We start from the raw sequence: 23,640 nt of genomic DNA on the forward strand, positions 1-23,640 counted from the left end.
GGGGGGGGTGTGGGTGGTCCTAGACTTGGAAGGGAGGTTTGAAATTGAGAGTGGCGAGACGTTCGCCGTAGCGGTCGGGACGATTAGGTAGGGTCACGGGTCAAAACCGACGATGGGGATCACCGTCCAGGGGCGGGATATTGATTCTTAGCAAACAATGTTGAACAGGAGGTTAGTGGTGGTGAGAAGTCGTGGAGATCGCTGCATTGCTGTTGTACAATTGGCTCATCCCCCACAGGATCTGGTTGTGCGGGGAAGCATCTAAAGGCTGCATCAAGGTACTGCCGCCGGGCGTGACCCTATATATTTCAATAAGCATGGAACCCTGAATGGAGGGCGCGGGCATGCCGTCATGACAGCCACCGAAATGCCCAAATTGGGGGGGGGGAGTCGCGAAGGGAACGAGACCCGCACGGGGCTGACCTTCTGGGTGGACAATCAAGGCAGCATGAAGAACCGCCCCTCGCCAGTGACATCATCGGGCCCGCATAGAGAGAAAAAATGATCCATCAGACTTCGCCTGGCCCGAAACGCAAGGCAGCCCGATACGATAAATAGGGTCGTAACCACCACGCCCCTCCCACCCTGGCAAAGTTGACATGAGGAGGAAACCAGAAATCACGGAGAGTGACAAACGGTGAGATTTTCCGGTACGCTGACTGTCTCTGGCTGACTGTCTACAGACAGATAGATACACAGACAGTCACTAAATCAATTCATGGACTCGGGAGAAATGCGCGGGGTCCAATTGAGGGCTAGTCGCATTCCCGGAAAGATCCGAACAAATCGAGTCAGGAGGAGGACGATGATTAACTAGTCGAAACTGAAGGCGGTCGATTGCACTCCGAAGAAATCTCCCAAACAGGCCTAGTCCCGTCACGAGTCCGTCAAGTCCGCCAAGTGCGCATCTGCCCGTAAGCGGCACTTTCGCCTCTGAGCCTGAGGTTCAGCCCGGGTCCAGGCTCGTTTCGCCTTTGGAATGAATCACTGGGGATCATGGATCCTCCGATCCATTTGAAGCATTTCACTCAAAACTTCCTAGGTAGGACATCGTAATCCAGAGGCAGCCTTTCTGAGTTTTCATGCTTCAGCACCACCTTCGATCCAGAGTGGACTTCGGGCCCGGGATCTCAAACGGCTGCCATTTGTGTAGTGGGCTCTTCCCCTCCCCTATCGAGGAATGCGGCGGCGTGCATTGGTCAGGACCACCGGGGAAGTAACATTTCCGAAAGATCTGGAACAAGAAAAGAACCCGTCGATCATGAGGATTAGATCGATCCAGTCCACTCGCTGGCAGTTGAGACATACTGAGTAGTGAGTAGTAACCGAGTAGTACGGAGTAGTTACCGCGTAGCAGTAGCCGGCGAGTCACCGCGGCGGCGGGTGTGACGTATCGCCAAAACAAATGACGTCGGACGACCATCCAGGCCCACGGCTAGCCCTTCTTCATCACCACAACCACAAAAACATTGTGATGAATGACATCCTACCTGCCCAACAACACGGAGGCTTCGTCGCCCCCCTAGGATTCAGATGACAGCTCGTCTTCGTCACATTCGTACATCAGATCGGTGGTGCTGTGTCGAATTCTTATCTTGCTATGTGTCTTGAGTCTCGGCTTCGAAGTGATATCATAGAAGAAGCCTCTCTGCCGTGAATCGATGCTTTCAAGAGCAGGACTGTGTAGGCTTCTTGACGATTCCCCCGCTAATCCCTTAACGATAGTTTTGGCATAGCGGGCGCTGGAAAACTTATCCGGGCGGCCCTAGAATAGTTCGTCACAGGTTTCTCGTCTGGTCCCCACACAACTCTGGTAAGTGTTGGCCGCAAAAACGAGTGATAGGTAAGTCACGTACTTATCCAAGTTCCATGTTGACGCAGTAAATTGGGTGGCAGGCTCACACGTGAGATCTGCAAGATCAAGCCCGTTGCCTGGAGATGACAGTGCTTCCCAGCATTCCGACGTCAGGAGGACAGGAAAGGCGCATACCATCTTATTTCCGCACGTCATGATCTCCACTGTATCATGAGCAGTTCGCTGTGAAGTACGCCATCAGCTATTGCGGCTTATGAATTGAAAGCCACAAGACTCTCAACAGCGGAGCTAGCAGCTGATGCGGCTCAGGCCCGGTACTGTAGTTCTTTACCGATCAACATGTGCTTCATGAAGGTCAATCTCAATTGCCAAGGCTGCGGTTTGGCGTTCGTACAAAGCTTGACGGCAGCAGGCCCGTTCCGAGGGAAGAGCTACAGTAGCTCCGCCCTGGCTTCACTAATCTCATGTTGGACATTTTGAAGCAAGAATTGACCGAACCACTGCAACGTCTGCCGGGTCCAGACTAGCTGAAATGGCCTCCAGCACGACCATAACGCGTCACAGATTGTGCCTGCCATGTTGTCGCCACGTGCACTCTTCATGCCCCGAGACCACCGTAGTCTTCCGCTTTCTTAGGTCCCAGTTGAATAGTATGAGCAGATATGGCGCACAGGCGCAGTTCATTCCTGCCTACTGTTCCGACTTGGTATCGTCTTCGTACCGCGCGATCGGACGCCCGGCTACAATCGGCGAACGGAAGTTCCTGATATCGGCTGTACTCCGCTAGACAAGGTGTGTACGTGTGTAGCTTGTTTAGAGCATGATCAGACGTATTTCCGGTCTCTATTCCACTAGGCAGATTGCATGGGGAGTGAAAGGGGGGTTCTCGAAGGGTGTAATCTGCGGCTCCGAGGTTTTGTCAGTCTCATTGTAAAGAATTGAGGATTCACACCATGCGATCAACGACGTATAACATGAGTCAGATACTTAATATCGTCTGAGAGCCGCCTCCCTGAGGCGTCTGCTGCAGTGGTTCTCCTTCTCTTGCGCAGGTACAACCATGGAAAGAATTCCTGGAGTTCAGTCCAATCAACCATACAATGGCCATAACCGACGCATACGCGGTCAGGTTGAACTTATCACCTGCCGCCACAGAAATGCGGGTATGGGAATGAAACCAGCCATGACCCCTGTGAGCGCACGTTGGATCTCTCTGCAGTAGTCAAAGCTTGGATTATTGCGATGCGAGGAAGGTATGGGCAGCACGTCCCGCGGATGACGCCGAGATATCGTCTCCTTCCGATATCTCCTTATCATATGGAAAGCTGTTGTTCGATCTGCCACAATCAAAGAATAAAATGTACAGTATTGAGATGTCTATCAGCAACAAAGAGTCTGTAAGCACCAGCAGAAGAAATCCTAGGTGAATCAAAAAGATTGGAATATGGCAGCTGAGGACAGTACTAGGTACAAATCACACTAAGCCTCTTTAGGCTACGACTCTAAGGGTGGGGCCGTGGTGGTCACTAGGCCTAATGAGGACATCGGCCAGGCACCCTGCCACTGAGTGCCGAACACCATGAGCTAAACTCATAACCACACATTGGTCATCTTTTAGCCAGCTTTGAGCTTGAATGCACATCACTGGAGCTTTCACGGAATGGTGGGGCTCCTAGGAAGGGTCGACTCTGTTACTCTAGTGTGGTGTGTCACGAGATATATCTGCGAGTCCCTCTGCTGCCTGTGCTTCCACAAGTCCCCAAAAATATACTGACTGATGGCTGTACCATGGCAGACTCACGATCGACAACTTCACTCTACATCTGCCCAGTGCAGTCACTCAAGCGATTGAAAATGCGTCAAGAACCTCAGTTGCCGTGACAAAGCACAGATTGATCCCTCTCTTTGACCAAGTTAGCGCGAATTATCGCGCGATCGTCTTTCCTCGTGGCAACAGGGCGGACTACCCACGCAACAGTGGTGTATATCAAATGTGAACATGCTATCTTGCTCACTTGACCGCAACGAATTCGTGGCTTTTCCAGTGGCCTTGACTCGGGGACCAGACTGAGGACTACACGATCTGGACTAAGTCATTCGAGTCATTGGTGATGGAAGGAGAAGACAGTACCGGGGCTTATATGGCACTTAGACCATAGCAAGACAGATACAATGACTACCGCAACTTCGCCACAATGTACGAAGGGAATCCAGGATCTTTCCGTCCCGGCACGAGTATAAACCCTTTCGCGCTCGGGGGAAGCCAACACCATGTCTCACCATTATCCTCGCCGAGAGGTTGAGCTCTTCCCTCCAAGCTTGACCGGCGCATATTTGCTTGAAACGTGAGACAACCTGAGACGAAGCATACCATCGCCCACATGATTCCAGCACTCATTTTACTGTGAAAATCTCGGAGCTTGCCCGAGATGTTCGATCAGTAATGACAAACAGCTTCGACTACAGGCGGCGCTCATCACGATTGCTGAGCTCATGGTGACTATAATGCTTGGGAAGCCCACGATGCACATGCTGAGCCGAGTGACTGGGAGTGATCGGACGCTGAGTATACACACAACCGCTAGTACCACAGTGCATCCCAATTCAGCTGCAGGGTAATCGAGAGGAAGAGTTGGCGGCCGCGCCTCCCCCTTGAGCGTGAAGCTCATTTATGATGGTGGTAGCCAATCGAATTGTGGCCACTGTCACTCTTCATGAATCCTTCACCTATGGCCGGACTTCTCTATCCACATTCATAACCGATCGTCTGGGGACAGCGAGGAAATAGCCTCCCCTTCCTTCCACCGCCTCGTGGCATTGTTGATCCGAAAGCTCATATGTACCCCATACCCGGACTACTGAGTTGGTCCATTCCGCTTTTGACCGTATCGCTGGGCTGGACTGCCGCTTGGTCGTCACCCAAACTCTTGCCTACCGTTGCTCAGAGAATGCACTCATGGTCAAGGTGACGTGTAATCGGATGCCGATTGGAAAGCGACTGCTTGAGTGGGGTATCTTTCCCTCACATTCTCCGAACTGCCTCGACAACTATTTATCGACATGTACGCAGCCAACAGCGAGATTTGTGAGGGTACGACATTACGATCGTTGCTGGGATGAATCGCTTGAGGCTGCAAGACCCAAGCCTTCAGACTGGTGGTGGTTGAGCAAGTAGCCTCCATGCACGGTGGGATGTCTGGTGCCTTGCCAGATCCTTTCTCGTGCTGAAGCTCGGGCCCACCTGTCGCGATAGCAAGGCCTGCATCTGCACCAATGCGGTAAGTATATTTCCTATTCTCAGAGAGCAGTCGCTCTACAGAATTCCGAGACAGCAAGGAGAAGATGCACCTGAGGTGGCCTGATGGGAACTGATCTAACATAAGTTAGCATGCACACGAATTGGAGAGAAAGCGATCGATCGGGGACTTCAAGGCAGCCTGACATATCAGGCCGTCGGTGTCCCAATCGGGAGATAAGTCGATGCGACTGATGATGTCATGGTGGCCGTTTTACTTTCCCTTTTCGGCTTCCCGCCAAGTCGATTGGGAGTCTCGACCATCGCGGGCATCCCGTCGACCTTCAGTCTTGACTTTGAAACTTCGTCTGGCAAACTGCCCACCACGAGGCTACAAATCTTATCTTTATCTTGGAGACTGAACCAAGTGTTTCCATCGCAGGATATGTGACAGCAGAGTTCCCACCTGGGTACATCGAATCTTCCAATGCCATCCCTGCTATGAAAGTCTCCTTCCCCGGTAGAGGTGCCTCCAGTCGGAGTGCATTCCGGAGGCCCTACGATTCGCAATCCCATTTGGCTGGGATGTCCGTCCGCTATGACATGGAAACCCTGTCGAAAGCACCAGATAAAGCTTTTCTGTTCCGCCCCAAAGCTGGACTGATTCGCACCGCAGCTGGTTTAAGTGCCAGCTACTGAGGACAGTCCTACAGAGTAAGTTCGGGACTGTCTGGGCCGGCGATGTCACCGGTGGGGCCCATCTTTGCTCCCGTCGACCGCTGAGACTGACTAACTGGCCGATCCTCACGGACCTGTCCAATGTGTACGCGCGCGCAACGGATGGGCTTCCGCCAACCATCCCAGGGTCAGTGCCCGGCATACCAGTCCACGACGGCGTGGACTTGCCTTGATTTCGAGAACCCGCCAATCAGCACGGGATTTTTCGAATTCCGACAACTTCCACTGTACTTGTACTGCTAAATGGATGCTCTTCATCGCCGTAGATCCCTCACCCGACAAGCATTTTCAGGTACTGGAGCCCTACAGCCAGCTTACCCACCATTGCGTCTCGAGTCGACTGGATGGTAAAACAGCCCGATGCTTGCTGGTTATGACGAAGGGCAGCCACCATGATTCATGCAATCTGCCCACTTAGCTACTCTGTCATTCGAGTTAGTTACCTACGATGTGTGCGCCACACAAGCCGGGGTATACCCGTGATCAAGTTCTCTGGATTGTACCGCATTCTTGTGTACTGCTCTGGTGTTCAAAAAGAGGTTTCCAGGTTGTGGCGCTGATGGATCTTATCAGTGTGGGTGCAGATCGTCAATTGGCCGTTCCCCGTCGAATATCCTGACGTTTTGTTCCGTGACGCAATATTGACCGAGTATATAAGACCCGCTTTGGAACCCCGTCGCTCTTTGAAGAGCAAGGCCAGTGGTTGCGCTTGATAATTCCGTCCTTTAAGGCCTTCGGGCTTTAATTAATTGTACACTTGCTATCTCACATCGCCCTCCCAATTGCTTTGTCGTTTTGCTCTCGTTGCTTTAAATCGAATATCAACTTCCATGGCGAACGCGCTCGAGTCGCACAAAAAAGAGGTGGATGGTCTGTCCCCTTACTGCATGCACTTGGGACTGTAGTCGCCCGACAATGCTAACGCCACCGTAGAAGTTCACACGGATCCGGAGGAATTTCCATCCCAATCGTCTCAATCATCTCAATCGTCCGATTCGGACGACGAATCTTCTCACAGCCACGAAAAGTCGCAGCTGCCCCGAGAAAGACCCCCGAATAAGCGACCCCCGGCCTCACGGCAGGCTACCGCACGAACTCAACGTACCGGCGACCTGCGAGACGATGTCTCCCGGTCTCGGACCCAAGGGAGCCAGCCTCCCGGAGGGTTCTCGTTAGCAGGATCCACTGCCTTCTGGGGCGCGCCGCCCTCCTACGGACCCTACATCCACCCGGAGTACCACAACCTCAACCCTCAATACGGCAAAGACGAGCCCGGCAAGCCAGTCTGGAGTCTCGCCCAACCACTCCCTCACGTGGTCCGCGATGGCATGCGCTACGGAGCCTTGCCGGAGGATCGCAAAGAGGAAGAGAGGGAGGATGGACGAGCACGCCCTCCCCCGGCCGCCGAGGAACCACCGACCGGGATCCCTCAGACCCAAGAATCCCAGCAAGAAGGAGAAGACCCGGACCATGATGGGTTCTTCAACATCTGGTCGAAAATCCGCTTCTATGCGAAAGAGCCATTTGCAGAGTGGCTAGGAGTGAGTTCATTATTTTGCCCCCCCGCCCTCCCCCCGGAGAATCAACTTGGCGATGCTAACCTTTTCACCTCCTTAGACAAGTGTAGCCATCACCCTCGGTCTCTGCGCCGGCCTGTCGCACTACACCTCCCAAGAGCAGGCGGGGACCTACGTCTCGCAATGCGCGGCGTGGGGGTTCGCGTTCATGATCGGGATCTACATGGCCGGTGGTGTCTCGGGCGCCCATCTCAACCCGGCGATCACCATCTCGCTGTCCGTGTGGCGTGGCTTCCCGGCGCGGAAGTGCACGCTGTATGTACTCGCCCAGATCCTCGGGGCCATCACCGCCGGCGGCATCGCCTACGCGATCTACCACGACGCGATCGTCGACCTCTCCGTCAAATCCCAGCTGCCGCAGGCGCAGACGACCGCCAGCGAGGCGATGCTGACGGGGCCCAAGTCGTTCGTGACGCCGGCGACCGCCTTCTTCGACGAGTTCCTCGGCAGCGCCATCCTGGTCGGCATCATCCTGGCGCTGGGCGACGACGCCAACGCCCCGCCCGGCGCCGGTATGCAGGCGTTCATCATCGGCATCGTGATCACGGTGCTGCTGCTGGCTTTGGGCTACAACACCGGCGGGTAAGTCCATCCCCAACGATCATTTCTGCACGTCCACCACCAGTGAGATAGTAAGCAAGCAAGCTAACCCGGTGCCGGCAATGCAGCTGCTTCAACGCGCCCCGCGACTTCGGCCCCCGCCTGACCGTCCTCATGGCCGGCTGGGGCGGCCAGGTCTTCACCGAGAACAGCGTCTGGTGGGTCTGGGGCCCCTGGGTGGCCGACATCTTCGGCGGGCTGTTCGGCGCCATGGTCTACGATCTCGCCATCTTCACCGGCGGCGAGAGTCCCATCAACTATCCCCCGCGCCGCCGCAAGCGCGCGCTGCTCATCAAGGAGAAGAACATGCGCAGCAAGCTGCGGATTGGCCGGCACAAGATCAAAGACCTGGAGAAGGCGGTCGAGGAGAACCAGGACTGAAGATGAGATGGATTTCTACTTGACGGAAAAATGATTTTTTTGTCTTTGCATAATGCTTCTTGTGCACTTATCTCTATTTGCGTTTTTGAAAAGTATTCATGGGTCGAAAGCATATACACGAGCGCTGGCGTTCTGGGAGCTTTTATTTTTTGTCTTGCTGCGAGTTTACTCGAGGTTTGCTTCTTGCTCCATGTGAGAGATATACGATATACAAGGGTATAATCAACACCGAGTCATACATAAATTTCGATTGCTTGAATTCGTTGGAGTAAAAAAAAAAGGATATTCTGCCCGGAGGCGGTGAGACTCCGGATACATTTTGATGACGTACATTATTATAAGTTAAAAATCGAACTAAGTCTGATACATGGAGATATCTAAAACATAACTATCAGCTAAGCCATTATCTACTCACTTCCCCTAAGGGTCCAAGGTCCAACGCGGCAATCACGCAATGTACCCGTGCTGCTGCAGGAGTTGAACCACACCATCAAGGTAGATGCTTACGAACTGGTTCCTCAGTACCCATTCCGGAAAGGTCTCCCCCGTACGCCACCCAACGTGAACCTGGGGGTTGAACCTGCCGATGAACAGGGTGGCCATGATGCGGAAGCGCCTGCCCAAGGCGACCATGGCGTTGTCCAGCCCAACCTGGCGATTAGTGCCGGGGACCCATTGACTGGCCCGGTCCTCCACGAGGTCGACAATCTCGCGAAAGGGGCTGGGGTAGCGCGTATTCGGTAGGGCGTTGGCCCAGCGAAAGGGCATGGGACCGTGGCGGTGCAGGTTCAAGTCGGACCGGTTCAGCAGCTTGTCGACGGCCCAGCTGGCTCCCATGCGCACGGCGAAGGTCAGGGGCGTGTACATGTGGTCGCCGTCAGGCTGCGCGACGAACGCGCGGTTCAGGTCGAGCCCGGGCTGCTTGAGCAGCGCGTCGAAGGCGTAGCGGTGGTCGAACGTGGTGGCCCATGCGATCAGCGGGATCGCGTTCCGCGGACGGTCCTCGTCGAGGCCGGCGATGGGGTCGTTGAGGAGCTGATAGCACCGGTTGGCATAGTTCGCGTCTGTCGCCGGGGTGTGGGTCCAGGACGCTTGCGCCTGCCCCAGCACCAGGTCGATCACCACCCGGGAGACCGCCCAGTCCTGGCGGATCGCCCGCCGCAGCAGGTACTCGCCTGCGTTGTCGCCCCAGGTCGCCGCCAGCTCCGCTGACAGCTTGAGCTGCACCGGTTGGTGGATGATGTTGGCGTCGCTCGCCAGCAGGTCGACTCCGACCTGGGTGACCAGGTACTTGAGCATCACGCCGCTGGTCGTGTGCTCCACGCACAGGTTTTCCACGTGCTGCCACTCCAGGATGTCCGTGTTGCCCCCTCCGACGAGCTCCAGCAGCAGCCAGATGAGCTGCTTGTCCTTCAAGACGAGCGCCAGCTCGAGCGGCCCGTAGTAGTCGCTCCCGATCCAGTTGACTCGCTGGTCGGCGGGGGGCTTGGCCGTCCCGGGAAACCGATCGTCCCGCTCAAAGAGATACCGAATCACCTTGTGGGCTCGGGCCAGGATCGCCGCGCCCAGCAGGGTATATCCCCAGTAGACGGGCCGGTGGGCTTCCAGGCCCAACGCGACGGCCAGCTTGATCTCGTCGAGCGAGTCGTGGGCGAGGGCGTGGTGCACCACGTTGGGGAAGGCGACCTGCGGTGCAGCGGCGGGGCCCGACCCAGGGCCTATGGGGGCCTGCTGGTGCCCGGCGTAGCAGCAGAATTGGAGCAGCTTCCCGTCGGCAGAGACCTGGTAGTTCTGGAAGCCTTCTGCCAGTACCGCGCAGAAGCGTCGTTGGATCATGGACCGCAGGGTTGGCGCCCCAACGCCGCGGTCGTTGTCCGGCCGTAGCATACGCTCTAGATGGGACAGGTCCAGCTCCGCTTCTTTGCACAGGGCCATTAGACAGGGGATCAGGTTCGCCCCGTTGAGAATCCGGATGCCCTCCGGATCGGGAAGCGCTGGCATGCGTTGTTTACGTAGCTGCCTGAACTCCATAGCCATGCTAAAAGGCCTCCTGAGATGACCACATTGTCCACACCATTGGGCGCTTTCGACTCGGTCGATGTTGTCCATGGTTGATAGTCTTGTGTTTAAGCTGGTCTTGTTTGATGAGGGTGGGTTGGATGTTCCGAAGGATGTATCGATCGAGAACTATGGGGGCTTTGGGTTGTTTTCATATTTGATCATGTCGCCTCTTATATATGTGCGTTGCTGTGATTCTCATTCCCTGCAGTCACTGACACATTGAGTTTGTACCATGGTACATTCACTTCAGATAAACAATCATAGCGAGAATCCTCATCGATTCGTGAACATCGCCTCGAGAGATTCCGGACACGTTGACCAGACCCTGATTATACGGATGTCTCCCTTAAGTATCAAAGCAATGGCCAAACCAATGTATGGCTCATTATCGAGCGCTCATTGTCACTTTTCCACCCTCAGATCGCATGAGTTCCAGGGGATCTTCAGCAGAGGATACTGGGGCTCTCGTTGGATACGAATAGAGGTGGTGCCTCACCATCGCAGCAGCCTGATATAACCTTCGTCAGCGAAGCTTGGTTGGGCGAGTCCCAACTGGCTGCTAGTTCCCATCCAGTCGAGTGGAACAAAGCTGGTCTATAGAGCGGGATCACCGTCGAGAGTGACTCGGCGATCGTAAAGTATTTGTCAAAAGGCGATTTTGTCGCAGAATAATCAAATTGAGGTTTTCCAATGCCGATGTCACGTTCAGACATAAGACCAGGCGGCCGCCTAAGCAGGCCAGTATTCTGTTCGAAGTCCGGGAGTATTAAAGAGACTTGATAACGAATCTTCTGGCCCCCAGCCAAGTTGATGAAGAAGTAGGCCTAGTGTGTAAGCCCGGTGAACAACCTGGCAAACGTGTATTGAGGCTGATTCGGCACCTTCAGAGCTTTCACGATGCGGAGACATCATGGCTGCAGCCCGCATCTGCCCATTCATGGAGTTCTTGCATCATCGATTGCTTTCGCTTATATCATGATCACGATAAGTTAGCTCTCGAAGGTAAAAAGTTGTCAATCGAGTCTTGCGCTTACCTTACAGTATCTTCAACACCAGGAACAACCAAAGCTCCGAATCACAACCCTGGAAACCGAGACTTACACATTTTGCACATATATCATCCTTCCAAAAGAAAGAAGTAGGGAAAAGGAAAAGAAAAAAAAAACCAAAACCAAAACCAAAACCAAAACCAAAACAAAACAAAACAAAAAACAAAATAAAAACAAAAGGAAGACTTGAATTATAATGATTAATATATATTATTCCAAAGAGAGTCTAAACCCACTCGAAGCGACCAAGCCAGTAGCTCAAATGTCGCTCAGCGGGAAATCCTTCTCCTCCAACAACAGGCGTGCCAACTTCTCCAGCACGGGCTCGGTCTTCACCTCCTCCAGCACCGTCTTGACCTCCGCTCCTTCCTCCACGTTCTCCTCCCACTTGAGTCTGGGATCGGTGCCGTTCAACAACAACACCCTAGCCACATCCAGTACCTTGTCAAGATGCGCCTCCGACTCCATGGGATTATATCGTCCGACGCAGGGCCGGCGATGCGCGTCAATAATGGCATAGAAGGGGGGCTTGACCGGCCTTCCGTCTTTATCATCGGGCTCGTTCCCGTTAGCGCAGCCGGCCTCGAACAAGGTCTCGACGGCTTGGATGTCTAGCCGCTGCACCGCGAGGTACAGCGCCGACATGCCGAGCGGATTGACGACATCGAGAGACGTGGTTTGTGGGTCTGCTAGGTAGCGGACAGCGGCGTGGTTGCCGGCGCGCACGGCGTCCATCAGCGGGGTGGTGCCGTACCAGGACCGCGCGTTGAGGAGGCGGCGGCGCAGGCGCAGGTCTCCCGGCGGGAACATGCCAAGCAAACACTGAAGCATTTGCGCACCGGCGGCGGTGTTGCGCGCGGCGAAGTGCAGCAGAATGCGCGCGATGGGCATTACACCTCTGTACTCGACAACTGCCCCGGGCACTTTGTGGCCAGGACATCCCACGATGCGATGGGGCTGGTCGTCGGCGAAGAAATCCACGCCTGCTTGCTCGTGTAGCGCGCGCACGATCTCTACGTCGCCGTATTGGGCGGCCCACAGCAGAATCTCCGCGGGGATCGGTTCGCCCGGCGCCTCGTGGCTGAGGATGAGTTGGAACAAGGGGATGTTGTGCATCCGTAGGGCGAGAGTGAGCGGGTGGAGGGACGGTTGGTCGGGGGTGAAGGTGGTGTGTGCGTTGCCGACCCAGGAAAATGGAGGCACAGAGAAGGCGTCGTAGATATAGGCTACGATGTGGGTGGCCTCGGCCAGGATGGCGGTACCCAGGATGTTGAAGCCGGTGGGCAGCACCGTGGTCGGGTGGAGGCCCGCGGAGAAGAGGAAGTCGATTGCCGCGACGGAGTCTGTCAGCAGGGCCAGATCCAGGCAGCTCAGCCGAGTCGGCGTCAGCAAGTAGGCTTTGCATTTGCAAGAGGGCAGGGTGGTTGGCGGCAGGACGTCCTCAACGATACTGTAGGCCATGCGCTGCACGACCGATTGCCAGGGAGAGTCTCTCGACGGCTTGGTGGCACAGAGGGTCGGAAGGGTGACAGCTAGGTCTTGCATCTCTTGCGTGAGAGCGCTCAGCCCATCGTCCTCGCTCTCAGAGTCGGGGTCGAGGATGCGGTAGACTTCCTCGTCCGTAAATCCCGCGCGATTGAAAATATCCAGGAAATCGCGGGCCAGCTCGCATGACTCCTCCGGGTTGGCCTGTGCCTCTGCGCTGGGGAATGCGGAGACAGGCAGTCGTGCTCGTTGGGTGCGGTACAGCTCAGCCAGAACCCGGACGTTGTACCGGTTCTTGCACCGGGGGCATATCTCGGGGAAGCTGGAAAGCTGGGACGGCATTGTAAGTCTTTTCTGTGGTGACGATGGCAAGCGTTTGCAGTGAGCAAGTTGTGTACCGTGCGAAATCTATACCGCAGCGTAGATGAGAGCTTGTGATGCTAGAGCCTTCAGAAACCCTCGTCTATGTGATTTAGAGTCCATTTTATACCTTTTGCTTCGAAAAGGAATTGGAGTACGTCGACCCGACATAATCCCAACCCTCATGTTGGAAGAGGCGAGAGGACGGCATTGCTTTGTCTGTTCGACGAAATATGCCAATGTGGGCCGCGCTGGTGAAGTTCTGTTTCCTTTATCGTGACGACCAAAGCCGGCTGGGTCAGGAAACTCCTATGAACGACATAATGCTCTGTAGCATTAGCAACCCGGAGATCACAGCCGCTGCTCTTTGATGGCGACCTGGAGCAAACGAGGTACGTCATCCAGCATGAAAGCACAAAGCCAAGCCAGTGTTGGCTTCCAGCCGAAAGTGCCAGAACTCAAAGAAGTAGGCTAACTCGATCAAGCGTCAAGAACAATCAGTGGCCCGGTAAACTCCCTCAAATTTGAAAAGAAAGTGCTCAGGTAAAGTGAAACACTAAGAACGATTAACTTAGGCGGTCGCGAGACACTTAGTGCTTTGTCTGCGGGCGGGAAGTATCCACCAGTATCAAAAAGACATTGTTCTTGCGGGGTCACATATCGACCTGGGTTCAGGTGGATATTATGCGAGAATACATTGAGCGTTGCATGGGAATATTGCATGGAGGCGATTTCAGGGCCGCCAAGGGAGCTGCTGTCTGTAGCCCACCGCAAAGCAGGAGCCTGGGTTTGTTAGTGTCTGTAAGTCAGCCAGGCCTGGCACAGTTTCAAGGTAAATTGGCTCCTAATGGTCCGTGTAGAAGGTCGGCATTTGACTGTCAGATAACGTGGGAAACATCCAGAGGAACGATTTCATTAATGCTCAAAAGTGGGCTATCGCATTATTACCTCCATGTACCTGAGGTACTCTGGTTTACATATTGACCCTAGAACGACCTAATGCAGGCGGCGTAGTTGGTGATTCCATCTTAGTGTTAATACCTATGTCTCCATTACGATCGTTCCAGTATCGGATATAGTATCGAATCTCAGTGCACTGATCCTTATGGATCGTTCAGCGCTTCAAGATAGTGTATCGTTGGTTGAATATGCGAAGGTGTTGTCGGAGTCGACCGGACTAGCTTCTTCTGATACATCGCTCACGGAGGATACGACAACGTCTTCTTTCTCCAAGGCTGGCACCCACTTGGCAATGTGCAGGTCCAGCATATGAGCATGCCTGTTAAATCTGCAAGGTTTGGTGCCCCGGCATCCGTCTTTCTGACAGTGATGGCCGAGGAAACATTTCATTGATCGGCAAGTGAGACCGGCACCACACGGGTGCTGGCGTAGAATGTGGGCCATCACACTACGGCTGCTGATATCGATGGGGCCATGGTCAAATTCGCAGTTTAAAGTATCACAGTGTCCGGCTAAGTGAAAGTTGTTGCAAGGCCGGTGGAATCTGGCACGACGAGAGTACTGGTCCCGCGCTTCAGGCGAGGGTGCGGCACAGTAGGTATCAATGCGGTCTCCAGTCTTGTTGATAGGCACATGAGTCCCATAGAATGGGTCGGTAGTGGTGGGCAGATTGGCTGCATAGTATTCGTGAGTTCGGGATGGAGATGAATTTTCTCGGTCAAAGATTGATGTAGTATCGTCGGGGCTTTTAGATATTTGTTGATTTGGTTGTATGTGGAGCTTGATGCATGTGCTTCCATACCTGCAAATGCCCTGCAGCTACGTTAGCTCAGCACAACACTTGGGCCACGGTGGGTGCTACCTTTTGATAGTGCTTACAGACCGGACGGCTAGGCGAGGGCGGTATAATCTGAGATTGACTCTGAGTTTGACTTGGAGACTCCCTTGCGTGAACACCAGCGAAGGGTGTCGACATGAAGACCTCCGGAAGTTCTCTGACCGGCAGGTCTAGAGTATTGTACTGATTATGAAACCCGGCCGCTTTAAGAAGGGTAATACGATCTGTTCGTCCACGGTAGGGGGTTAGTAAATTTAGGTACCCGGCATCGTGGCACCCGGCGAAGAAAATGTGCTTGCATTGGTTGTTGTCAGCAAACATCCGAAACATTTCTATCTCGGTCAGCGAACAGGACGTGGCAGATGGGGGGACAGGCTGACCTCTTATCTTGTAGTCAGCCGCTTCTTTCTTGTCCCCTGCATCGACAAAGTCGAACAAATCTTGGGAGCTTGTCAGGTTGGCTACAAAAGGCGATAACGATCGGGCTTCATGGCCCACAAGTCCGGAGCGTGCCAGTGCTTTGGATAAACCCAGAACGTTGGCATAGATGCGAACCATGATCCGACATTGGTCCGCGTGACTCCCAAGGCGGTCATGTAGTAACTCGCGAATTGAGTCATGCATGAGTCGAGCAGCCGTGATACCTCCATCGCTTCCAGCTTTGATCAGGTGTTCTTTAAACTAGGCCCCTTGTCAGTCAGGTGCCGTACATGACAGAGAATATGCACGCATACCAGGTAGCCATCACCGTCAACTAGGACCAACACAAACGGGTTCCGTTCCTAGGTATTTCCCTTTAGCTGCTGGCCAAGCACAAGCTGGAGCCCGCATACCTGCCCCCTCGCCAACCGTTTGTAACGCTCCCGTCCCTCTTTTTCCTCCTCGTAATCACTCTTCAGATTGTTGTAGCTTTCGAGCAGCTCTTGGAACTTGGAGAGCAAGTTTTGCAGGTTGTCGTGGTGTTGTTGGTTTTCGCGGACAATAGTGCCTAGGTGGCTGTCCAAAGCGGTTATATCGGCATCTGCTAGCATCTTGGTCTTCGGTAGGCTGGACAGAGATTGGGAGGGGAGCTCGGAGTGAGAGAGTTGATGGTTGATAATTGTCAGATAAGGCTTTCGCGAAAAGACGAGGTTGGATGGACTACTAGAGGTGGTCGCCGGCCCCGTGAAGTAGTGGAGGTGTTTTGATGGACGCCAGGCATTCAACCGACGTGGTGAGTATGCTGGGGGGACAGAAAAGATAAAATAGCGAAGGCAGTCACAGACATTCAGAAGCGAATGCAACAAGATTGAAACAGAGTAGATTCAATTTGACTGCTCTTAAGATGCCCGAGAGATGTCATGGAAGAGAGTGAAGAGAGTAAATGATGATGGCATGGCATGTGCGGTGATGGACCAAGGCAGCAGGTGAATTTGTTTGTTGTGTTGGCAATCGCTTAGAGCCTTATCGATAAGACTTGATCAGGCACCCAGGCAGCCACCAGGCAGCCACCATGCAAAAGGCGGTCGGAGAAACTCGCGGGGTAGTCACCTGACTGAGGAGAGGTGTCACGTGCTGCATAGATCCAGGATTGCTGACTCACCCCCAACTTCAATTGGATTTATGCACCCACCCGAATACCTTCATCTTCATCTTCAATATCTACCTACCTTTTGTCTGCCATCTTAAAGGTTCCCTGACCAGCTCAGTCACCATCACTCTTTGAAAGAGCATTGCCTAAGATGTCCAGCCTGGAGACTTTTTCACACTCCAATATTCAGCTACGTACCTAGGATTGGTCAGGCTTTGCCCGTTCATCGTGCTCCACCGGGCAAGCCATGGCTACTGAGCCGAAAGTCTTTTCTGTGGATTCCCTCACTTTCTCCATGCCCGTCGGCTCCTTCTGATTCTGATTCTTTCATCGAAGATTCGAGGAACACACATCTAGTGCCCGCGGACATCTGCTGCACCATGGGACGCAATGTTCCTGTGTCGAAAGTCCTCCTACCACGGCGGATGAGTCCTCTCCCGACTGCCCCCTTACACGTACTTTCCTCATTACTACCCGAGGCAACTCGCCTATTTACCCCTTAAGGATATCCCCCAGCCTTAGCCTGGAAAACATTCCCAGGCGCCATGAAATGACGTCGGGTGGATATACACCTAGTGGGCCTAGGCAGATACCACCAATCGCCATCCGTAATCGGGAGGTTTAACACCAGGTTCGATCGAGCCAGTGGGGCTCCTCATGCTTCGAGATGGGCTGTCAAGGAGCTTCGGCTATCCGAAACTTCTCGACCCTCGTGGCCTGTCGCTGTCGCGGGGGTTGGCCTTCCCAGACACTTGTGTCAATGTTTCTTGACTTTAATATCGCCATCATATTTTTCACTCATTCACTTAAGCAATCGTCCCTCGTTTTGTCGTTCGTTTTATCCTTCAGTTTCATTCGTTCCAGGTTTTTACCCCTAAACCCCGACCATGGCTGTCAAGACGGAGGAAGGATCGTCTCCCCGTCTATACCAGCAAATGGAAGATGAGCACGATTTATTGGAGTCAAACGTGGGCAAAGATGTCCCTCCAATTACAGCGGAGGATGATTCGCCGGCCGACCATCAGAGCAAACAGAGAATCGCTGTCGTGATGACAGCGCTGAGTGTACGAGCACCTGTGCGAGCACAACCCTATGTAACAATCGCTAACAGGCTTGCATAGCTATGCGTCTTTCTGGCAGCATTGGACATTGTAAGGCTTTTGTCTTCGAGTATCATGGATAACACACTTACCCCTCACAGACTATTGTCTCGACGGCCTTACCAGAAATGGTGGCCCATTTCAAAGCCTCCGACAGCGCATACTCCTGGATCGCATCCTCGTACCTTCTTGCCAACGCATCGTGTGTCCCACTGTGGGGTCGGATCAGCGACATCTGGGGCCGAAAGCCCATTCTCATCATCTCCGTGGTGCTCTTCCTGGGAGGGAGTTTGATCTGCGGCGTGGCCGTTAACGTCGCCATGGTCATCGCGGGCCGCGCCATACAAGGAGTCGGGAGCGGAGGCATTACTGTGTTGGCCAATATTTGCGTATCCGATCTGTTTAATGTGCGCCGCCGGTCGGCGTATCTAGGCATTTTTGGGGCAACCTGGGCTATCGCCGGTGCCATCGGACCCATCATCGGCGGCGCCTTCACCACCTACTCGACTTGGCGCTGGTGCTTTTACATCAACCGTACGTGCTCGTGGCACCGCCATCGCTACATCGCTAACCTCATCTAGTTCCCATCGGAGGCCTCGCCTTCTTCGGTCTTCTGTTTTTCCTCAAACTCGATACCGCCCCGCTCACCCCGCTCGCAGCCGGCCTTCGTGCCATCGACTGGACCGGCCTCTTCCTGATCGTTGGCGCCACACTTATGCTCCTCTTTGGCCTCGAATTCGGGGGCTCCCAGTACCCCTGGTCGTCCGCCACGATCATCTGCCTCATCGTGTTCGGGCTAGTGACGGCCGGTCTCTTCCTCCTCCATGAGTGGAAATTCGCCCGCACGCCCATCATCCCCATCACCATCTTCTCCAACCCCTACAACCTGACGATCCTCCTCATCAACTTCTGCCACGCCACCGTGTTTATCGGCGGGTGCTTCTATCTGCCCGTCTACTTCCAGAACGTCCTCCTCGCCAGCTCCCTCATGAGCGGCGTGTACCTGCTCCCGCTCGTCGTCGCCCTTTCGATCTCGTCCGGGCTGGGGGGATTCTACATGCGGAGTACCGGCCGATCGCGCGAGGCGATCTGTCTGGGGATGCTGTTCACGACCCTTGGCTTTGGACTCTACATCGACCTTCAGTCATACGCTTCGTGGCCGCGGATCATTCTGTTCCAGGTGGTAGTGGGGCTGGGCATTGGCCCGAACTTCCAGGCGACGCTGATTGCGTTGCAGGCGAACACCAAACCGGAGGAGCTGGGCCGAGGGACGGCGACTTTCTCCTTCATCCGGCAGCTCGCTTCGGCGGTGTCGGTCGTGGTTGCATCGGTGGTGTATGGCCATGTGGTGAGCACGAAGGAGGGAACGATGGCGGCGGTGCTAGGCGAGACCCTGGCGGAGGAGATTGTGGCCGCGTCCACCGCGGCGGAGGCATTTGTGAAGATGTTGCCCAAGGGCGAGGAGCGGGAGGTGGTGTTAGATGCATTGACGAAGGCGTTGAGCTGGGTCTGGGTACTGTACACCGCTGTTGCCGGGTTCGGGTTCTTGATTAGTCTGTCGTTGAAGGATTTGAGGCTGGGGGATGCGCAGCCGACCAAAGCTGTGGAGGATGGTCAGCTGGACGATGCCGTCGAGATGGCTAAGAGCCGGGTCTAGATGTACATGTATATAGTATGGAGTCATCAACATTCTTTTCCCACCCAACCCGATGTCCAGTAAGTACAGAAGAGTAGCTTGAATCATGGTGGCACTAGGACTAGACACTACCTCGTAGCCCAGCTAACCCGAACTAGGATAAACCGAGGCAGATCCTCGTCTAATCTCACCTCAGCCCAGATAAACAACAAGTTAACCTTGAGGATGCATTGAGTCAGTCATTCCATACAGTACACATATACATCATCTCCAGGCAGAACCCTATACAAATATCTCTATCTCCTCCCCCCTTTCCTCGCCTCCTCTCTTTCCTTCCTTCCCTCATCCTCTTCTTCTCTCCTCCTGCCCCCTCTCATCACCACCCAACCCATCTAACCCACCCAAATGCCCACCCCCACCGTCAAGGGAACCTCGCACCCGGCCTTCGCGGCCGTGCGCGCCCTCTTCTCCACGCACCTGCAAACCGGCACCGAGATCGGCGCCTCCCTCTGCGTAAGCATCCACGGCGAAACCGTCCTCGACCTGTGGGGCGGCAGCACCTCCACCACCCCTCCGGCACCCTGGGAAGAAACGACGCTCGTGCCCGTCTGGTCCCTGACGAAACTGATCACGGCGCTAAGCACGCTCCTCCTCATCGACCGCGGCCAACTCTCCGCGACCACGGCCGTCAGCCACTACTGGCCCGCCTTCACGGCCTCGCCGCGCATCCAAGTGCGCCATCTCCTCAGCCACACCTCCGGCCTGGCGGGGTGGGACAGCCCCGGGCCCACCGCCTCGGAGATCCTGGACGTGGAGGCCTGCACCGCGCGCCTGATCGCCCAGTCCCCCTGGTGGGAGCCCGGCACGGCCTCGGGGTACCACATCCTCTCGTACGGATTCCTGCTGGGCGGGCTGATTCGGCAGTTCACCGGCCGGGGATTGAGCGAGTTCATCCACAGCGAGCTGGTGGTGCCGCTCGGCGCGGCGGGCGGGTTCTTTCTCGATGTCCCCGAGCGCGAGTGGGCGCGGATCGCGGCGCTGGTGCCGCCGCCACCGGCGGAGTGGGAGATGCCCGTGTTGCAGCCGGGGAGTGTGGCCGCGCGGGCGATATCGAGTGCCGCCGGAGCGGTGGGCGTGGATAGTCCGGCCACGCCGGGGTTCCGGCACGCGGAGATGGGGGCGTCGGATGGGTTTGGGAATGCCAGGGCGATTAACCGGATTCTGGAGGTGGTGACCCTCAAGGGCGTGGTGGGCGGGAAAAGGTTTCTCAAGGAGGAGACGGTCGATCTTATCTTTCAGGAGCAGGTGTCCGGCGTGGATTTGGTGCTGGGCGCTCCGGTCACGTTTGGGGTGGGCATGGCGATGGCGAGGCCTTCGGGGCCCAGTTGGTTGCCTGATGGAAGGAGGGTGGGCTATTGGACGGGTTGGGGCGGGTCGTTGGCGCTGATGGATGTTGAAAGGGGGGTCACCGTCACATACACCATGAACAAGATGGATATGGGGTTGGCGGAGAATGAGCGCGCCAGGGAGTATGTTAAGGCGATTTATGCCGCGTTGGACGGGTATTTGGCTGCTACGCGGTAGATGGGTTGTGTTTATAGAATACTTAGTAGGTATATACTGTGGGAGAGGAGGAGCTGGGATGTTGAGTATAGCTTCGTTCTGGATAGATAGATATATTGTGTGCAGCCCTCATCCGTACCAAGATCAGCCCTCATGTTACATACACCGTCCCTTTGGGATCGAACCGTGGCTCTCTCCCGCAATGATGACACCACCACTTTGCTCTCCCAGTCACCATGGGCATCATTTAAATGCAACCCAATCGCAATTATCGCAATCATGCCCATCTCCGCATCGCATTCCCCCTCCAAATCACCATGCCTTCCTCCCCGCATTCCAGTGCCTCCTCCCTCTCCACCATCCCAACCGAGGACCTCAGCTTCGAACCCGTGCGCACCCCCAGCACCAGCCTCCATCAGACCCAGAGCAACCTTGCCATCTCGCGCATCCAATCCCTCCGCCTCACCCATGAATCAACCGTCGGCTCCCGCAGAGGCAGCACCCGGACGCCGCGCGAGCAATGGCTCCCCATGGGCGGTGGGAAGGAGTTTCCCCCGCATCTCCCGGACCCGGATCAGTATGTCGTCGAGTTCCTCGACGAGAAGGATCCGATGCATCCGCATAATTGGGCCACGGGAACGAAGTGAGTGATATTTAGACCCTGCAAATACTAGCATGGATCGGGGTGCGAGCTTGTCTGAGCTGCTGCTGCACTCCATAAAACACAAACCCTAACCATCCCGCAGAATCCTCCTCTCCGCAATCCTAGCCTACGTGACGTTCGTCTCCTCCTTCGCCTCGGCCATCTTCTCCTCGACCGTCACCGCCATCAGCGAACAGTTCCACATCAGCACCGAAGTGGCCGTCCTAGGCGTGACCCTGTACGTCCTGGGCTTCGCCGCCGGCCCGACGCTGTGGGCGCCCCTATCCGAACTCTACGGCCGCCGCTGGCCCATCACTGCCGGCATCTTCGGGTACAGCGTGTTCACCATGGGGACGGCGACGGCCAAGGACGTGCAGACGATCATGCTCACGCGGTTCTTCGCGGGGCTGTTCGCCGCCAGCCCGCTGGCCATCGTTCCCGCGGCCTTCGCGGACATCTACAACAACCGCACGCGCGGGATCGCCATCGCCATGTTCGCCATGGCCGTGTTCGTGGGGCCCTTCGCGTCGCCCTTCACGGGCGGGTTCATCACCATGAGCTATCTGCACTGGCGCTGGACCATGTACATCGCCAGCATCATGGGCTTCCTGGGGTTCGCGCTCCTGCTCCTCTTCTACCGCGAGACGTACGCGCCCGCGCTCCTGCAGCAGAAGGCGGCGATTGTGCGCCGGCAGACCCGGAACTGGGGCATCCACGCCAAGCAGGACGAGGTGGAGATCGATCTGCGCGAGCTGATCACCGTCAACTTTAGCCGCCCGTTTCGGATGCTCTTTACCGAGCCGATTGTGTTTCTGGTCACCCTGTACATGTCGTTCATCTATGGCCTGATGTATGCGCTGCTGTCGGCGTACCCCGTGGTGTTTCAGGGGATTCATGGGATGAACTTGGGGGTGGGCAGTTTACCCTTCATCGGGCTGATTATTGGCGAATTTGCCGGAGGGGCATACGTGTTAATGAGTCAGGGGAGCTACACGAAGAAGTTGATTGCCAACGGAGACGTCCCGGTGCCGGAGTGGAGATTACCCCCGGCGATTGTAGGCGGTGCGGCGTTCACAATTGGATTGTTTTGGTAAGGGAAGGCCCCCCCCCCCCCCCGCAGTAATCACCGAGTTGGAAACAATAGCTAAAGAAGGCTGCGACAGGTACGGCTGGACGGGCTGGACACAGTCGATCCACTGGATGGCCCCAACCGCTTCTGGAGTATTCACCGGCTTCGGAATCTACTGCATCTTCTTGCAGTGCTTCAACTATCTTATTGACTCTTATCTGCAATTGTGGGTAGATGAGGAGGTCCCTGCATCCCTGCAAGTCATCAGCTGACGAGAGCTACTATAGTGCTGCCTCGGTGTTCGCCGCCAACACGATCCTCCGGTCGGCGGTGGGCGCATGCTTTCCCTTGTTCGCCAAGCAGATGTTCGTCAACCTGGGGGTGCAATGGGCAGGCACCTTACTGGGATGCCTCGCCGCAATCATGATTCCCATCCCACTGGGGTTCATCCTGTATGGCCCAGCACTGCGGCGAAAGAGTAAATTTGCCCCATCGCCCGTAGTCTTCCAGGAGAAAGCTTGTTGATAAGCACACGTGAAAATGTTCCGTAACAGATTAGAAACCTACTTCATTTGGTTGCTCATTTAGTTGCTTCTTAGCCTGCAGTTTTCCGGCGGTTGCCAAGGCTGGCCAGCAGTTTTTCCGCCGCTTAGCGAAGTAACCCTAGCCGATAACAATCAGGAGATATTCACTGCAAGGATGCTGATTGCCTGGAGGCGAATTGCCAAGCACGCCACCCATGGACAGAGCAGCCAGTCCAGTCTGAATCCATTCCTTTGCCAAGCTGCCAAGATGATAAGGAGAAAATTTCCCACACGTTGCTTTCCCGATCGCGTGCGGGTGCTTATCACTTGGCCTCGTTCCCCGGCTCCCGCGACATTTTTTTCGCCGCTTCTGCCTGACAGACCACATAAAATCCCTGGTTCCCCGGGCTTGGGGGGAAAGCTGTCAGCGTTGTC

General features: G+C 55.2%; 8 protein-coding genes across 8 annotated transcripts; 4 read left to right on the top strand and 4 right to left on the bottom strand.

Annotated features, from left to right (window-relative positions):
* Positions 1-6,514: 6,514 nt before the first annotated feature.
* BO66DRAFT_141510 (MIP/aquaporin family protein) lies at positions 6,515-8,418 on the top strand. Its single transcript, XM_025642062.1, has 4 exons — positions 6,515-6,659; positions 6,723-7,330; positions 7,407-7,948; positions 8,035-8,418. The coding sequence occupies exons 1-4, from the start codon at positions 6,620-6,622 to the stop codon at positions 8,345-8,347; spliced, it is 1,503 nt and encodes a 500-aa protein (XP_025501701.1). The 5' UTR covers positions 6,515-6,619; the 3' UTR covers positions 8,348-8,418.
* Positions 8,419-8,717: 299 nt separating this feature from the next.
* Positions 8,718-10,548, bottom strand: BO66DRAFT_141542 (uncharacterized protein). The gene has a single exon (XM_025642064.1). The coding sequence runs from the start codon at positions 10,454-10,456 to the stop codon at positions 8,795-8,797; it is 1,662 nt and encodes a 553-aa protein (XP_025501702.1). The 5' UTR covers positions 10,457-10,548; the 3' UTR covers positions 8,718-8,794.
* Positions 10,549-11,031: 483 nt separating this feature from the next.
* BO66DRAFT_141540 (uncharacterized protein) lies at positions 11,032-11,382 on the bottom strand. Its single transcript, XM_025642063.1, has one exon. It carries the CDS (start codon positions 11,345-11,347, stop codon positions 11,138-11,140), a length of 210 nt encoding a protein of 69 aa, XP_025501703.1. The 5' UTR covers positions 11,348-11,382; the 3' UTR covers positions 11,032-11,137.
* Positions 11,383-11,684: 302 nt separating this feature from the next.
* Positions 11,685-13,384, bottom strand: BO66DRAFT_141545 (ankyrin repeat domain-containing protein). Its single transcript, XM_025642065.1, has one exon. The coding sequence runs from the start codon at positions 13,282-13,284 to the stop codon at positions 11,716-11,718; it is 1,569 nt and encodes a 522-aa protein (XP_025501704.1). The 5' UTR covers positions 13,285-13,384; the 3' UTR covers positions 11,685-11,715.
* Positions 13,385-14,158: 774 nt separating this feature from the next.
* BO66DRAFT_378727 (zinc finger CCCH domain-containing protein) lies at positions 14,159-16,487 on the bottom strand. Its single transcript, XM_025645808.1, has 5 exons — positions 15,934-16,487; positions 15,835-15,882; positions 15,481-15,781; positions 15,125-15,432; positions 14,159-15,075 (listed from the first exon to the last, which is right to left on the bottom strand). Exons 1-5 carry the CDS (start codon positions 16,129-16,131, stop codon positions 14,425-14,427), a joined length of 1,506 nt encoding a protein of 501 aa, XP_025501705.1. The 5' UTR covers positions 16,132-16,487; the 3' UTR covers positions 14,159-14,424.
* Positions 16,488-17,557: 1,070 nt separating this feature from the next.
* BO66DRAFT_403577 (MDR family MFS transporter) lies at positions 17,558-19,427 on the top strand (the record flags this gene model as incomplete). Its single annotated transcript, XM_025648873.1, has 4 exons — positions 17,558-17,734; positions 17,792-17,821; positions 17,872-18,304; positions 18,352-19,427. 4 exons carry the CDS (start codon positions 17,558-17,560, stop codon positions 19,425-19,427), a joined length of 1,716 nt encoding a protein of 571 aa, XP_025501706.1.
* A 217-nt stretch (positions 19,428-19,644) lies between these two features.
* Positions 19,645-21,195, top strand: BO66DRAFT_393580 (serine hydrolase domain-containing protein). The gene has a single exon (XM_025647791.1). The coding sequence runs from the start codon at positions 19,812-19,814 to the stop codon at positions 20,988-20,990; it is 1,179 nt and encodes a 392-aa protein (XP_025501707.1). The 5' UTR covers positions 19,645-19,811; the 3' UTR covers positions 20,991-21,195.
* A 91-nt stretch (positions 21,196-21,286) lies between these two features.
* Positions 21,287-23,206, top strand: BO66DRAFT_328311 (MFS transporter; the record flags this gene model as incomplete). Its single annotated transcript, XM_025643987.1, has 4 exons — positions 21,287-21,612; positions 21,716-22,702; positions 22,776-22,907; positions 22,969-23,206. The coding sequence occupies 4 exons, from the start codon at positions 21,287-21,289 to the stop codon at positions 23,204-23,206; spliced, it is 1,683 nt and encodes a 560-aa protein (XP_025501708.1).
* Positions 23,207-23,640: the final 434 nt, after the last annotated feature.

Source organism: Aspergillus aculeatinus (genome assembly GCF_003184765.1).
Source record: "Aspergillus aculeatinus CBS 121060 unplaced genomic scaffold BO66scaffold_39, whole genome shotgun sequence".
In the NCBI taxonomy this organism is placed as follows: domain Eukaryota; kingdom Fungi; phylum Ascomycota; class Eurotiomycetes; order Eurotiales; family Aspergillaceae; genus Aspergillus; species Aspergillus aculeatinus.